The sequence below is a fragment of the Littorina saxatilis genome, unplaced genomic scaffold (genome assembly GCF_037325665.1).
Source record: "Littorina saxatilis isolate snail1 unplaced genomic scaffold, US_GU_Lsax_2.0 scaffold_117, whole genome shotgun sequence".
NCBI classification, from domain to species: Eukaryota; Metazoa; Mollusca; class Gastropoda; order Littorinimorpha; family Littorinidae; genus Littorina; species Littorina saxatilis.
Window position 1 is genome coordinate 275,708 of NW_027129116.1, and position 15,004 is coordinate 290,711.

General features: G+C 42.3%; 1 protein-coding gene across 1 annotated transcript in view; it reads left to right on the forward strand.

Annotated features, from left to right (window-relative positions):
• LOC138957404 (uncharacterized) overlaps positions 1-15,004 on the forward strand; it is a 38,980-nt gene that overhangs the window by 10,500 nt on the left and 13,476 nt on the right. Inside the window, exons 5-8 of the mRNA XM_070328524.1 lie at positions 805-873; positions 3,130-3,392; positions 9,416-9,575; positions 10,348-10,576. Of these exons, the coding sequence (XP_070184625.1) occupies positions 805-873; positions 3,130-3,392; positions 9,416-9,575; positions 10,348-10,576 (721 nt within the window). The remainder of the gene's footprint in view (positions 1-804; positions 874-3,129; positions 3,393-9,415; positions 9,576-10,347; positions 10,577-15,004) is intronic.

Consider the following 15,004-nt stretch of genomic DNA (forward strand, 5'->3'; position numbering starts at 1 on the left):
AACGATGTCATCAAACCTTACAATTTTGTGGTTGGTGCATTCCTCCGTAAGGCAGTTAGCAGAGCACCTTGTGTGTGTGGAGCGGCAGGCGCAGTTGTCGTTCCTGTTGCACTCTGACCCCTCGCTACACTGGCAGCACTGTAAGATGGTGGATCGACTTCTGTAAACCATTCTTCATGTGTGTGCGTGTATATACAGAGAGAAAGAGAGAGAGAAAGAGAGAGAGAGAGACAGAGAGACAGACAAACAGACAGACAGACAGACAAACAGACAGAAGAGACCGAATGAAGATGAGACATTAGTAAAAGAGTGAGGATATATATATATATATATATATATATATATATATATATATATATATATATATATATATAGTATACTTACAGGGGGTATAAGTCCCCCATCGGGAGCCCGGACCCCCCCTTTTTATAACATTTTGAGCATACGGCCACCGGAGATCGGGGGACCTAAGGTAAATACGAATTTGAAAGCGGGAGAAGGGAGAAGGGAGGTAATCATTGCGTTACTATAAGCAAGACATCATAAAGTGTACTGTCTCCCTTTACTAGGATTAAAAATATCTGCCGTTTGAGATTTAATTTAAATTGAAGTTTGTAGTCAATATGTACATTATGTAAAAAAGGGAATTTATGGACCCCACACCTTTTTATTCCAAATCTCAAAAACAATTGAGTTATATTTTTAAAAAAATCAGGGTTAAGCTTCTTAACCTACAATCTAAAGAACTAATCCAAAACAAATCTGTTTGAGTCCTCATTCGGTGCAAGATTAAAAATTTCTAAGATATACGGCTTGATTTTGCTGTGACCCTGCAACCGGGAAAATGGCGTCCAACTGATTCAGATGTATGCGGTAAGTCATTTTTGCTTTCTTTGATTTGTTCTTTATCTAACTTATTTATCAAGTATTATTTCTTTCTTGTACTACTATTTGACTTGTTGTCAATTGTGTGCTTTGCTGGGAAGAATGGTAATAACATAACATAGGGTTACAAAGATTTACTTGAAGTTACAGCAAGTACTGAGTAGCGAACTTGCATGCGCACGTGTTTCCAGAAATCGGGAACTCGACTCGAAACTTTTGAACATATTAAACCATTTTTCTGACACTAGTGCATATATTTTGTTGACAAATAGTATCATTTAGTAATTCTACATCGAAACATGTGCTTGGTATTTCGGATAACAGACTCGTCTGAGGTGTCAGCTTTTGAGTGGAGAAATTGAAACTCGCTGCGAGATCGCGAGCTCTTCCGTCGTTTCGAACTTTTGCACTTTGTGGCTGGTTTTTCTGTGACATCATGTATGGACTTCGAGATTTTAATATCTATATATATTTATTAACAACAACAGAACGTTAAACAGCTTGTTGTTACTTTTTAAGGAAACGAAGAAGAAATAAAAACGTAAATAAAACTTATATAGTTATACTGTGAGTGTGACTGTCAGAAGCGAAACTGACTGAAATCAACATCGGGTCGTGTCCGAACAGATTTTCTTAAAAAAAGAAAACAGAGAAGTTTGAGTTGCTGACGACCGTTTCCTCAAGCAAACTGCTTCGATTTCATGTTTGACATTGTCGATGGTGTCCACCAGTTGGTGCATGTTTTAATGCAAAAAAGAGTTAGTTTCTGAGCAAGCATTTCTTTACAGCAGTCCCTGCAATGATGAAGGCCCTCCGAGAAAGAGAGTGAAAAATCGGCCACCGTTCTCAGCATCGCGTATCTGTGTGTAACCTTTTTCATTGACAAGATACTCTTGTTTCCCTGCAGCCTTGACCAGTGAGTCGGTTACCTAATCTGTGAACCCTTCAGTTGTGTTGCTTTGTCAAAAGTTAGACACAGTCAACTAGTTTTGCTCTGAGTGAACAGTGCAGCTGGCCTCAATTAGCCGGTGACACCTCTCTGGCCACAGCACCAAACAGTACATGGCTGGGGGGAGAGAGAGAGGGGGGGGGGGGGGGTAGCTGGCTAAACTCAGTGGGGTGTCTGGTGTCACTGAAGTCAGCAGGAAGAGCATTGGAGAGAAATAGAGAGGTGTACTTGGAATAAAGGCCGTGAAAGGTGAATGCTCGCCCTAATAGGCTTGAGGTTTGCTGACCGATGTGAATGCGTGATATATTGTGTAAAAAATTCCATCTCACACGGCAGAAATTAATATGTAAATCGCCGTGAGCTCTTGTGAGAAACGGCGATTAATAAATGTCCATTATTATTATTATTACTCTTCCAAACAATTTCCAAGGATCAGTTGTCAGGGCTTAGGGTAGTCAGTGAGGGAGAGTGAGAGCGGTTTGTGTACAGTCCGACAGAAGAGTGAAAAGTCACTGCCACAAGATCGGCATGCAGTCAATAAAGCCAGACAAGAAGAATGATTATGACATGCGGCTCTATCTGCTGGTTTTTTTTATTCAAACTGGTTTTCAACGCTTATTCTCACAAAGCATCTGCACACCTGCCTCTGCCTCTGTGCTGTGTTTGTGTGGCTGCTTTCGTATGATGTCAGTGCATGGTGAGTGCGTTCACTGCCTTGTCACCACTTCCCTACCTTTTTCAGAATGTTTTCTTGGAGTTGGATAATTCTTTGAATTTGCGATTTTCCAACATCAAGACTTTTTGCAATCGCGATGGCAGTTTCTCCCTTTTTGTGTTTGTTCACAACATTCACTCGATTTTCGCGAGTTAAATATTTTCTTTTCTTTGTAGACGCCATGTCGATCTCCACTGCTCTTCTGTCCAAAGACTGTCTATTCTGACTGAATTGAACGGTGTGTGTTGGTCTCGTGAGTTTGTTTTCTCGATGATTGGTTTGTGATGTTTACTCAGCCCACCCAACCATCACACCTCTCAGCGGTTAATTAGTGCCTTTGCTTACGCAAGACGGTTATAACTGGTTATAGCGGGGTGGTCGCTACACTGGTGACAACTATATAAGGAAACACATCGGTTAAAAAAAAAAGGTCGTTGTGGCGGGGTAGTCCTCAGAGAGAGGGGTCGTTGTGAGGGGTTCCACTGTATTATTATTATTATTAGATGTATTAGCAGTGAGATTTTGTCATTTGAATTGTGCTATTTTTCCACTCTCAGTAACCATCTGTTTCTTGTTCCAGACACCCACATAGAGGATGCAGGTGACTCCAGCCCCGAGGTGGAGTTTGTTCCGCGCTACGATCGGATCGCAGGCTCTCGTGACAACTACAATGTGTTCACTTCCAACTTGCCAGGTGCTCAGAACGTGACCATTCGGCCAGCCAGTAGCGACAAAACCCCTGCTGCTACGGCGGGGGCCCGAACCGTGTCGCAGTCACAGAGAGACAGCGTTGGCGCCACTTTGCCCAGAGCCGGTGCACTGACTGTTACTGGACTCAATCAGGTGAGAGTGAAGGGAGGGGTGGGGGTGAAAGAAAAGCAGGGTCTCAGAGAGGGGCATTGTTAGCGCAACTTTGCCTAGTCAGTCTACGGAAAATGGCACCATAACCAAGGATTTATTGCTAAAGAATTTCTGTTTTCAGATTCATGTTCTGCTATGTTTGTAGTATGTCTGGTCAAAAATCGAGAAAAATATAATTATTTTAAAAAAAGTTATCAAGTGTGTTTGTCAGTGTGTATTTTGTCACAAAGCGATTCTACGTTTTTTACATTGTCTGAACTGTTTTGACACCACGAACATCAAATATAACATGCAAGTCACAGTTTATGATTACAATATAAAAAAATGTCTAAGATATTAAAAATCAAAAGGTCAAGGTCATTGGGTCATAAGGTCAAATTTGTTGTTTATGCGTGAAGTGAAGGCGGTGTAATCATTTTCAGCAGCATAACGAATATTTTTTTAATACACGCACTAAACACACACACACACACACACACACACACACACACACACACACACACACACACACACACACAGAGAGGGGAAATTCCAAAGTAATTGGTACACAAGGTCATATTTATTGTTTTCAACTAAAAGTAGAATACTGTACTCATTTTAAACCAAACATCATCTTTGTGAAGGTTTTGTTCTACAAAAACATAAGTATTCCTGTACAGGAGAATGTAAGCGCACTCAAGCAACATGTAAAAAGGCCACAAAGTTTGCAGTGTAAACTAAGAAAAGTAAGATGAATGATGTCAGGAAGTCGCTGGATAGTCTACCGCGTGACAAGGGAGCAGGGTATACAAAAGCAAACCATTCAAACACAAGCAATGAAACAACAAACGTAAACAAGGCAATTGATTAGATAAAGCATCACATAATCAAATAATCGACAACATTTTAAATTCAAAGCACATAACTCCAACATCATTACACAAACATTGCACAACATTCATAAACATTATTGACCAATAATGTATTCACAGCGTTAGTCATGCATTGGTCGACTGCAGACTGCAGAATTGAGCATCAAAGCAGTCATAAAACACTCAATGAATGCATTCACTGAATACAAATATCTGTGAACACATTCCGTAATCAGAAAAAAAAATCAGGAAACAACAGGAATGATAATAATTATGTCCCTTGAAAAACATCTCACAACATCAGTCACTGTCATAGAAATAAAGAAAGGCTCCAATACACATTTGTACATTTGAAAAACATCTCACACCGGTCACTGTCATAGAAATAAAGAAAGTCTCCAATACATATTTGTACATTCTCCAAAGAGCAATGCTAGTTGTTCTCTTAATCATCTGTCTGTAGAAAGGCCTGCCCAACATCGATCCGTCCTGCGTACATGGTGACCGGCTTGGAAGCTCTGGTAGACATCCTTGTGAGTTTCTTTCAGCTGCAGCATGTCCTGGAGATACAGGTGGAGGGATTTGGTGTAGAGGTTGTGCCCTGCTGCTGCCATGAAAGGCATCATTTCATGGACAGTGGACAGATGCAGGTCCCAGTTTCCTGTGCGTTCAGCTTTGAGGAACTTGCGCAGAATGTCAACCATGTCCATGTACTGAATCCACAGTGCAGCTGTGGGGTGGCACTTGAGGGTTTGCTTTTGGCGTTCTAGTTTTAGCTGAATCGATGCGATTGTCTCATCAACGCAAACTTCTCCTAGCGGGATAGCTCCACTCATCAACAAGTCCCACATGTTGGCTGCACGGGCAAGGTCCCCATCAGGCTCCTCACATGAGACAGGAGCATCTTCATTTGCTGATGGCGCGATATCATCCACTGTCCCAGCAATTTGCACATCTTCTGGTACATCTGTGCTATCAATTTCCTCAATGGAGACGTCACTTAGTGTCACATCCAGGTCTGGGAGTGGCAGAGAGATTTTGAACGTTTGTGAGGTCAGGAGTGCGTTCAGAGCCGAGTCAACCAGAAAGTGGCCTCTAACTGCTCGGGACACTGCCTTGCCTTGAAGCATGTAGTTGACAGCTGTTGGTGCATATGTCAGTTCTAGCACCTCCTGCAGACCGCTGCCCTCCATCAAACGTCCAATGCAGCCCAAAAAGCTCATTTCCATGTGAAAACCTTCAAGCCTTAGAACAATGGAGGCCAAGTCAGTATCATCAGGTTTGTTGGCGACGATCTCATGGGCTTTCCAAAATAGGGGCTGGTCGAAAGTGAGCACTGGAGTCGAGCCATGTCTCTTTGCTTCCTTCGCCGTGAACAGCAGTGTAGAGTGAATGAAAGTCAGATCACCAGGGTTCATGTCGATCATTGGCAAGAAGAAAACTCTCGACTTACCTGGGTGACGGTCATTGTGGACAGCCTGCATCGTTCCAGACCATGAAGGTCTTGCAGGCTTCAGCGGCCACACCACCTTCCACAAGACATCAAGGTGTATAGATGGGTCAACAGCTCGCAGGTTTTCTAGTTCCCTGTATGTAGTGTTCCCAAAGTGAACTGCCTTTGACTGGAAATACACGATGTCAATTGTTCCCTTTTCTTTTGAATCTTTGGAGGTGACATCCAACCTAGGAATAGGCGTTGTTCGTCGTGTTCCAGGAGTTGTGGTAGCAATCATTCCCATACCATGGAAAGAATTGTATCCATCCAAGGTACAGGAATTGTGATCCACATTGTCAGCCACGTATTGTAGAATCACATTCTTGGCACATCCTGGAATATCTGTACTTTGGGACACAGCTGCATTTGCCTCAAATCTCTGCACCTCTGTGTAGGAAGACGAGAAGCCCATCGCATTCAACACATCGATCAGATATCGGGAGCCAAAATGGTGGTGCATTTGGACTCCAAGTCCAATTTGAAGTGGGGCGATGACAACCCTAGGTCGAGCTGCCTGGACAATTGCTTGTCCCACAGATGCAATTTTATTGTCAGCATCTTTTTCGCTGAAAAGCAAACGCAGGAAAAGCTGAAGGGACTGGGGAACAAAGTCCAGGTTGTACCCTCCTGAAGAAATATCCTCTGATGTTGGATATTCCTTGTTTGTCGTTGCAGAAGCAGCTTTTATTTCATTCTTTATCAGTGCTGCAGCAGCTTTCACCAGCTTCAGTTTTTCACTTTCGTCGTCATTAGTCTTCGGAGAATTGTAGAAATCATGAAGAATGGATTTAGCTGTTGTGCGGAATGTTACAACATTAGACTTGCCCAGAATGTTCGCTATGATGATTTTTTCATCAAATCTCTCCAAGAGCTTTTCCTTCATCCATTTGGTGGTGTAACCAACCCCTCCACTGAACTCTTGCATTTTCTGCACAAGCTCTCCGATGGTGATCTGTTCGTCATCGTGGTTAATGAGATATTCTGCTGTTTTCTCAAAAACTTCAAGTTTTTCAGTGTCCGGTGGTCTACCCACACTTCGGCTTGGAGCGTTTGTCAGTGCGTATGCACCTGGCTTGTCATTATAACGTTTGGGAATTGACAGACCAAGCGCTCTGAAGTTACAGTTACAAGTTATATGGTACACAGCATCTGCTGCATGCAGGTCTCTTGCAAATTCAAGCTTTCCCTTGACGATATCTGCCCACTCATCATTTCTTTCGTCACATTTTTTCAAAATTTCAGTTTGTAAAGATAATGTTCTGACTCTGTATGCCTCATCAGGTCCACGTGTTTTGGAAAGATTTACCCGAGTCCCACAGAAAAAGCAGCAACTTGCAAAGTCAAATCTGTGTTGCTTAGATCGTGTGCTTCGCTCTCCAAGCTCAGTCTTATCGGTATCTCTGTTTTGCTGTCTTAAGTCTTTCTCGATATTATTGTCGTTGGTGTAATCCCTTCGAAACTCGATATGCACCCTTTGACCAACTGTAGGCTGAACGGTTCTGTTCTGTCTTCTCTGGCTCGAATCCTTGATTCCTGTATCAACAAACAAATAACATTGCTCACTACAAACTCTTTTTTATAGACATTTCAACAGAAGCACGCAATTTGTTAACCGGCTATGACCCCACACACTTGCTTTGATAAGTCTCAGTGGATGACACCCAGTACCACAACAAACTACAAATACAGCACAACATGTAAAAGAACACCAAAGGGAAAAAACAACCAAAGAACAAAAACAAACAAAATAAAAAAGGACATAAAACAAACAAACAAACAAACAAACGTTATAGTATACAGAACACTAAGAAACTCAAATTTATCATAAGAATTGAAACAAATCAAGAGAGAGAACATACTTGCACATCCTTTCTTTCCCAGGGTATTAAACTCGACGTCACATGGTTCGTTGCATATTGGACAGGTTTTTAATGGATCATCCATTGTGGTAGCCTTTGAAGTGCTGCAAGTAAAATAGTTTTCATGAACACAAATTTGTAATGTTCAACATTGATAACAACACCACCATTAAATACCACAATAATATATAGTGCGTCCTGCATGTTACTTATGTAATCAGTTGATTCTAGAGGAAAACAACTAAAACACATGAAAATAGGAATTTTGACTGGAATGTTCAGCCATACAAATCCTTGCTAAAAGAGAGTTTTTCAGGCGGCAGTACAGACAGTAAAACCTTCAGTTAAAGTATTTTATGGAATAGTCAAACCAAAACTAACCTTCATTGTTTTAAAGTTGTAGATGACCACAAATAAACGTCCATGCAGCTCTGGTGTATCACAAAGACTGAAGTGAAAAACTGCTTCAAATAATCAAACTGTGAAGATTCCAGCAAGATGGTATCAAAGACAGGTTGTGCTGTCAGACCAGAGTTATGGTGAGAGCATCCGGCGAGCGCGCGGTCACGGCGATCAGATTACTGATAGCCAGCCTCCCTTACCCTCTATCCAGGAACCCCCTCATCCCCCCCTCTTCCTGCTGCAGAATGGCAGGCGAGTGATGCCATGATCTCTCTGTATCGAACTTTTAATCGATCATATCTCGGCCGTGCGATCTTCAAATGGAGTCGAATTGTGTATGCATGTTAAGTGTTCCATGCTGAGCGTAGCCATTATAAAATAAATTCTTTAGGATTTAATCCTTAGTCTCCGGCAGTATGACTGAACAAACTTTGTTCCGGAGCTGGTGCAGTCGACTTGATTATGTAAGGAAGAAGTGAAGAGAGAAATGGGGGAAGTTGGGGGGGGGAGGGGGGAAGGGGAGAAAGGCAGGCATGCCTACAGACAGAAAGAGAGGGTGGTGCCCCCAACAATGTATGCAATTTTTGTGAATTAGAACAAGATACAGTTTATCATTATTTGTGGCAATGTGAACATGTCCAGGTTTTTTGGACGGAATTTGAAAAATGTCTGAAAGAAAAATGTTATAACTGTGACAGACTCAGACTTACACCAACACTGGTACTATTGAACCATGAAAACCACATGAAAACAGACGCTGCGCTGGTTTTGATTATATTTTATTAATATACTGTATCGTACCTTTCAAATGCCTGAGCCACCTGATTATACTGTAGGTAGTTTTTGCTCCTCTGCGCATTACATTGTGCAGTATCACAGTATTGTGTCATGCATTATATCCGCAGGGCATTAGCAGAGACTAAAATATGTTAGTTGAAAAAAATGTCCAGTCTGTTGTTTATTTTAAGGCATGTTCATGTTCTTTTGTGATGTTGCAGCATACACAGCAGTTTATTATTAATCAAATCCTGCTGATATCATAATTGACCAACCAACAAATGTTACTGGTATAAAAAGTACCAATCAACATAATCTCACTCCGATTGTCCTGTTACATACAGCTTGTTATTAGAGCTTTGACAAATTGTTCTGTTTCGAAATTTTTGTTCAGCTCATTCCAAAAGACAGTACCAAAAGAGTACAGTGAAAACCCCCTCTAAAAATTTGAGAAAATCAGGTCTTAAAAAGGAGGGAGTCTTAAAATGGGGGTAATTTTACAGAGGTTATGAACAGAAAGTCTGAAAAAACAAGGTCTTAAAAAGGAGGGAGTCTTGAATTGGGGGTGTCTTAAAAGGGGTGGTTCCACTGTATCAATGTTGTTACGATGCTGCGTTACAGGCAGGGCGTAACGGCACCACACCGGCGCCAGAGATTGGAGCCTTCAGCGGTGTGCAGTACAGGGCTCCTGCCCCCGGCCCCACCCTTCGCTGGGAGAACCCTCACTCTGACCCCTACAGTGTGCTCAATGTCTTCTCCAGGAACCAACGATATGTCAAAGGTACGCCAGTCACAAAATCACATCAAGTTCAAAACAAGTTGAATCATCGGTTTCAGTTGTGACATGCTTGTCATCATTGTGACACACACACAAGCAGGGACTTCTTCTTCGTTCATTGGCTGAAAATCCCACGTTCACTTATGATCATGCACGTAAAAGTGCATGATCGTTTTTACCCTGCCATTCAGGCAGTCATACGCCACTTTTGGGGGAATGCAGGAGACAGTCATGTCCGGAGTCTTTTTTCTTCTCCCAGAGACTTTTGTCAGAAGTTAGCCAGTTTCCCTGATCTGCTTCGTGTGAATATGTCCCAGAATATTTTGAAGAAATCACCAATCTTCAGTTTTTTGTATTGCAAAAAAAAAAAAAAAAAGGAACGAGATAAGAAAAGCTAAATTGTCTGGCGTTCCAGTCAGTAAATGTTCACATGTGGAATTTGGGGGCCCGGTAGCTCATTTGGTAGAGCACTGGACTTGTGATCCTAGGGTCGCAGGTTGGAATCCGGGCTGGGGCGGACACAGGTCAACTTTATGTGCAGACTCAGAGACGGTGTCCATGTTCCACCCCCGTGTCACCACTGTGGCACGTAAAAGACCTCGCTCATTCTGCCACAAGTGCAGGTGGCTGATTACACCTAAACATGCACACACCTGGGTAGCGCGACTCTGTTGCTGCTAGCTTTCCACTGGGAGGAACTGACCTGAATTTCCCAGTGATGGGACAATAAAGTAATGAAAATGGAAATGAATATTTCCACCACCTTTTGTTCCAGCCCCAGGACGCCCCGACAGACAGAGCGCCCGAGACAGGGACACTCACCCTCAGTCCAACAGCACACAGCTCAAGGATCCTAAAATGACCTCCCAGCAGGTCGTCTTTGGCCAGACGCTCGAAGGTCACCCCATGATAACCCGCACGACTTACACGCGTGTGGAAGCTACGCTGCAAGATCGTAGCCAGGCGTCACAGCCGTCTGCATCAGGCAGGGCAAGAGCCACGAGGTAAGGGGTTTGAATCTTGTTGGGGAGGAGGTATGAGAGTACAGTGGAACCCCCCTTTTAAGACCTCCAAAATTGCGAGAAAATCTGATCTTGAAAAGGAGGGAGTCTTAAAATGGAGGTAAATGTACTGAGGTCATGCAAAGAAAGTCTGAAAAAGGAGGGAGTCTTAAAATGGAGGTAAATGTACTGAGGTCATGCAAAGAAAGTCTGAAAAAGGAGGAAGTCTTAAATCGGGGGTCTTAAAAGGGGGGGGGGGGGTGTCGGGGTCCACTGTAGTGGTGATGATGATAGTCTAGAGCCACTATTTCTCTCCCTCTCTCTCTCCATTTGCCTTTGTGACTGTCTTCTGTCTTTATAGTTGTCCCTCTGTGTGCATTTGTACACACATTCCTTTGCTTACCTAACTACAGAACTGTGCACTTGTTTTAGCCGTCAAGACAGCTTCTGTAATAGTGCTGACGTGTCCTCTCAATATGAGGCTTATATCGCGCGTATTCCATGGGTATAGTTCTAAGCTCAGGGATTTTTTATTTTTTTTATTTTAATTTTATGCAATTTATATCGCGCACATATTCAAGGCGCAGGGATTTATTTATGCCGTGTGAGATGGATTTTTTGAGTCACTTGAGAAAAAGTGACTCTATGTAATCGGTCAGTGTTAGTCTGTCCGGCCGGCCGGCCGGCCGGCCGTAGACACCACCTTAACGTTGGACTTTTCTCGGAAACTATCAAAGCGATCGGGCTCATATTTTGTTTAGTCGTGACCTCCAATGACCTCTACACTTTAACGATGGTTTCGTTGACCTTTGACCTTTTTCAAGGTCACAGGTCAGCGTCAAAGGAAAAATGAGACATTTTATATCTTTGACAAAGTTCATCGGATGTGATTGAAACTTTGTAGGATTATTCTTTACATCAAAGTATTTACATCTGTAGCCTTTTACGAACGTTATCAGAAAAACAAGGGAGATAACTAGCCTTTTCTGTTCGGCAACACACAACTTAACGTTGGGCTTTTCTCGGAAACTATAAAAGTGACCGGGCTCAAATTTTATGTGAACGTGACTCATTGTGTTGTGAATAGCAATTTCTTCCTGTCCATCTGATGCCTCATATAATATTCAGAACTGCGAAAGTGACTCGATCGAGCGTTTGCTCTTCTTGTCTAAACATGTTTTGCTTTCTCGGTTTCATTCTGTGTTTGAGTCTGCAGTTTGACAATATATAGGGGGGGGGGGGGGGGGATAAAAGAGATATTTTCTGTCATCAGTCAGACTGTTTCAGTGTCAACCAGTGTCAAGTGCTTTGTGTGGTTACTCCTATTGCAACTGTGACTCATTAATGTAAATTGGTTGATTTATTAGTGATTTTACACAGAGAGCTTACATACAAAGTTTCGTACCCATGCAGTTAAAGGGGACCTCCAGTCAAAATTGTTGCCTAGTTCTTCTGCTTATCGGAATCCTCACCTTTCTAAATGTCTGTTACCAAATTTTTGCTGCACATACTGACATAGATACCGACTTTCGTTGGAGCGAATACAATGGCTTGAAAATCACATAAATTATGTTGAGAGGCTCACAAGTGGCTTCCGTGACATGGTTTACCACACCACAGAGAGACCTGCGATGTCAATTTTAGCTGTCGTGTGAGTGCACCTGCACTTCAGTTGACGCCATAGGCGCTTGCTATAACAATATGATAATCAAATAATCACTGTTAATGGTAAAATGTATGTTCTTTGGTAAATAAATTGTATTTTAGGGTCGCCCAGAATTTTGCCAAAACATCATTTTTCAGATACATACCTTTGTTATGGCTCATTTTATTCAGACATTATTCATCTTTCATGTGCTGCAATTGTATTTTGCATAAACAAATCATTGTTTGAGATAATAGCCTTTTAGTTGGGTGGGTGTGGTGCTGACAACACCCAAAATGGCGACCCAAAACAGTAAAAAATAACATTCAGTCACTCTCCTTCTGTACCTAATAACAAGGATTACTCCCTTGAAAACCTGAAACAATGGGCACCTCCCTATCTGCCATTCAAAATGGCCGACTAGACCGTTTACTGTGTCGCGCATGCTGTGTTCATTTTACTTTCAAGATACATTGTGTGTAGCTGTGTTGAGTGTATTTTAGGGTATTGCAGTTTGTTTTGGTAAAGACTATGCCCGGGGATAAAAAGTATGGGCCTTCAAAGCCCAAGAAACGCAAATTTTGTGGAAATAAGCACATGAAGAAGCAGACGAATCAAAACAGCGAAAGTATAGCATCGAGTGACGAAACTGTAAGTGCTGAAAGTTCAAGTTTTGGTACAACTACAAGTGAATCAGCAGATTGTACCACTCGATCGGAACAAAAACTAGAGAACCCTGCCTTGTACAAACTGATCTTTGATTGTAGTAGTGAGGAGTCTGGTAATGAGGAAGAAGATAAATCAGACAGTGAGTGGGAAGAGAGTGAGGAAACTGATGATGCACAGAATAGTTGACATCAAAATTCTAGGTGACAACATTTCAGCAAATTTAGTGTGTATAGCTTTTGCTTTCATGCTGTGCAACTGTATAAAGTAGAAAGGGTCTAGCAAGCACCTTTGCTTTCCATTGTGTCAATCAACACTGTGATAGGCAGCAAACTTTCTCTTCTTCCCCCCAGGTTCCTGTTGGCAATTCTGTTGTCAACACCGTAAATCGAAGAGCGGTGTTTGTTATGAGATGTGTAGGAGCTGACGTATCTGAACTAGAAACATTCCAGTTACACCGCACACTGACCGTTTGGTATAGCTGAGTTTGTTCGAAGATAAGAGGGTACAAGCTGCTTCGGAATTTTTCTTGTTACTCGGGGTTTCTCCAACCACCCCCCCCCCCACCCCCCCCCCCCCCCCCCTTTCTGTGTTTTATTCTCACACAGTGTGTGCCATTCGTTCGTGCTTTCTCTCTCTCTCTCTCTCTCTCTCTCTCTCTCTCTCTCTCTCTCTCTCTCTCTCTCTTTCTCTCTCTCTCTCTCTCCCCCCCACCCCCCCCCCCCCATTTGCATGCATGTGCCTTGTGTTCTATCCAAGTTTGTGTGCTATTGTGTTCGTCACTACTTTATATAAAACTCGAACACATTTCGTGTCGAAAAACTACTGCTTTCTGGCATAATTTTTGATTTTTCTTTCTGAAGTGACGAGCTCATTCTCCCCAAACATACTGAACAAGGCGGAGCTTGGCTCCTTTTATACCAGGAGTCGCCTCTTTAAAACATGAAACCTGGCGTTTTTCAGTGCAGTGGATTTTGGTGCAGTTAAGTAGAGTTATACGGAGGTGTAGCTAGAAAATTTGATGGTCGGACAAATCGTCCTGATCAACAAAACTTTTTCCGGTCATTTGACCGTTTCCATATATTTTACGGACATTTAATGTTACAAAAACTCTCTCTTTCTCTCTCTTATCAAATGAGAAAGCACACAAACACAGCTAACCTTCAATCAGCTTCTGACTAGTAATGAACTGACAATAAAAATAAGAACAAACCAATATGGTGACACTACATAATTGTTTTGGAGAAAACAAAATGTTAATTGAAGGTTGTCCTACTTCCTGGGACTGTAGGTTGAGCTGTTGCATTGATAACTGAGGCAGACTAAGACAGACTGATGCTGTGTTCCAACTGAAGAACCTCTTTCGCTTGTTTTTTGGGTTGATTCTTCTCCCAAACCCGATACCGATGGTTGCGATGCTGACGCCAACAGATCGGTGGCCTCGTATTGCTCACTTCCCTGTTCATCTACCAAAACCCTACCCCTACTCCCAAAACATTCCAGAGTTCTTTGATGTTTCTTTTTTTAATCAGGGATTCAATGGAGGCCATGTTTACATAATCTCAATTGGACCATGAGGACGAATACGAGTGATCGTTTTCTATATATATATGTTAGCTTGTAAGTTTATTTGCCATCTTGTTTAATAAACGGTTTTAGGTCTGACCGATTTTATAGCAAACTGAGCGGTCATGGACCGGCTTATCATGTAAATGGACGGACATTTGACTGGATTACAATTTTTCGGACAATTAGGAAAAATTCCGGTCTAGGACCGATATCTGACACCAAACCACACCCCTGGTTATAGCTTCTTCTTCTTCTTCAGCGTTCCTAGATCAGGCCTCAGATTTTCAGTCTAATATGGGTTATGAAATTTGTGGTCAGCAATTTGGCGCACCATAAGGACAGAACAGAGGGATGTTCAGAAATATCAGGGATGGGAATTGACCCGCAAATCACCCATAAGCCCCCCCCCCCCCCCCCCCCCCAAAAAAAAAAGTTGTATGTTTCTGGTCACCTGACCCTACCTATTTTCCCTGCCGACTCGACTTTGTTTGCATTTAAAACAAAACAAGAAAAAAATGGTTTTTCGAAGGAAAAAAAATCCTGTTTTTTGA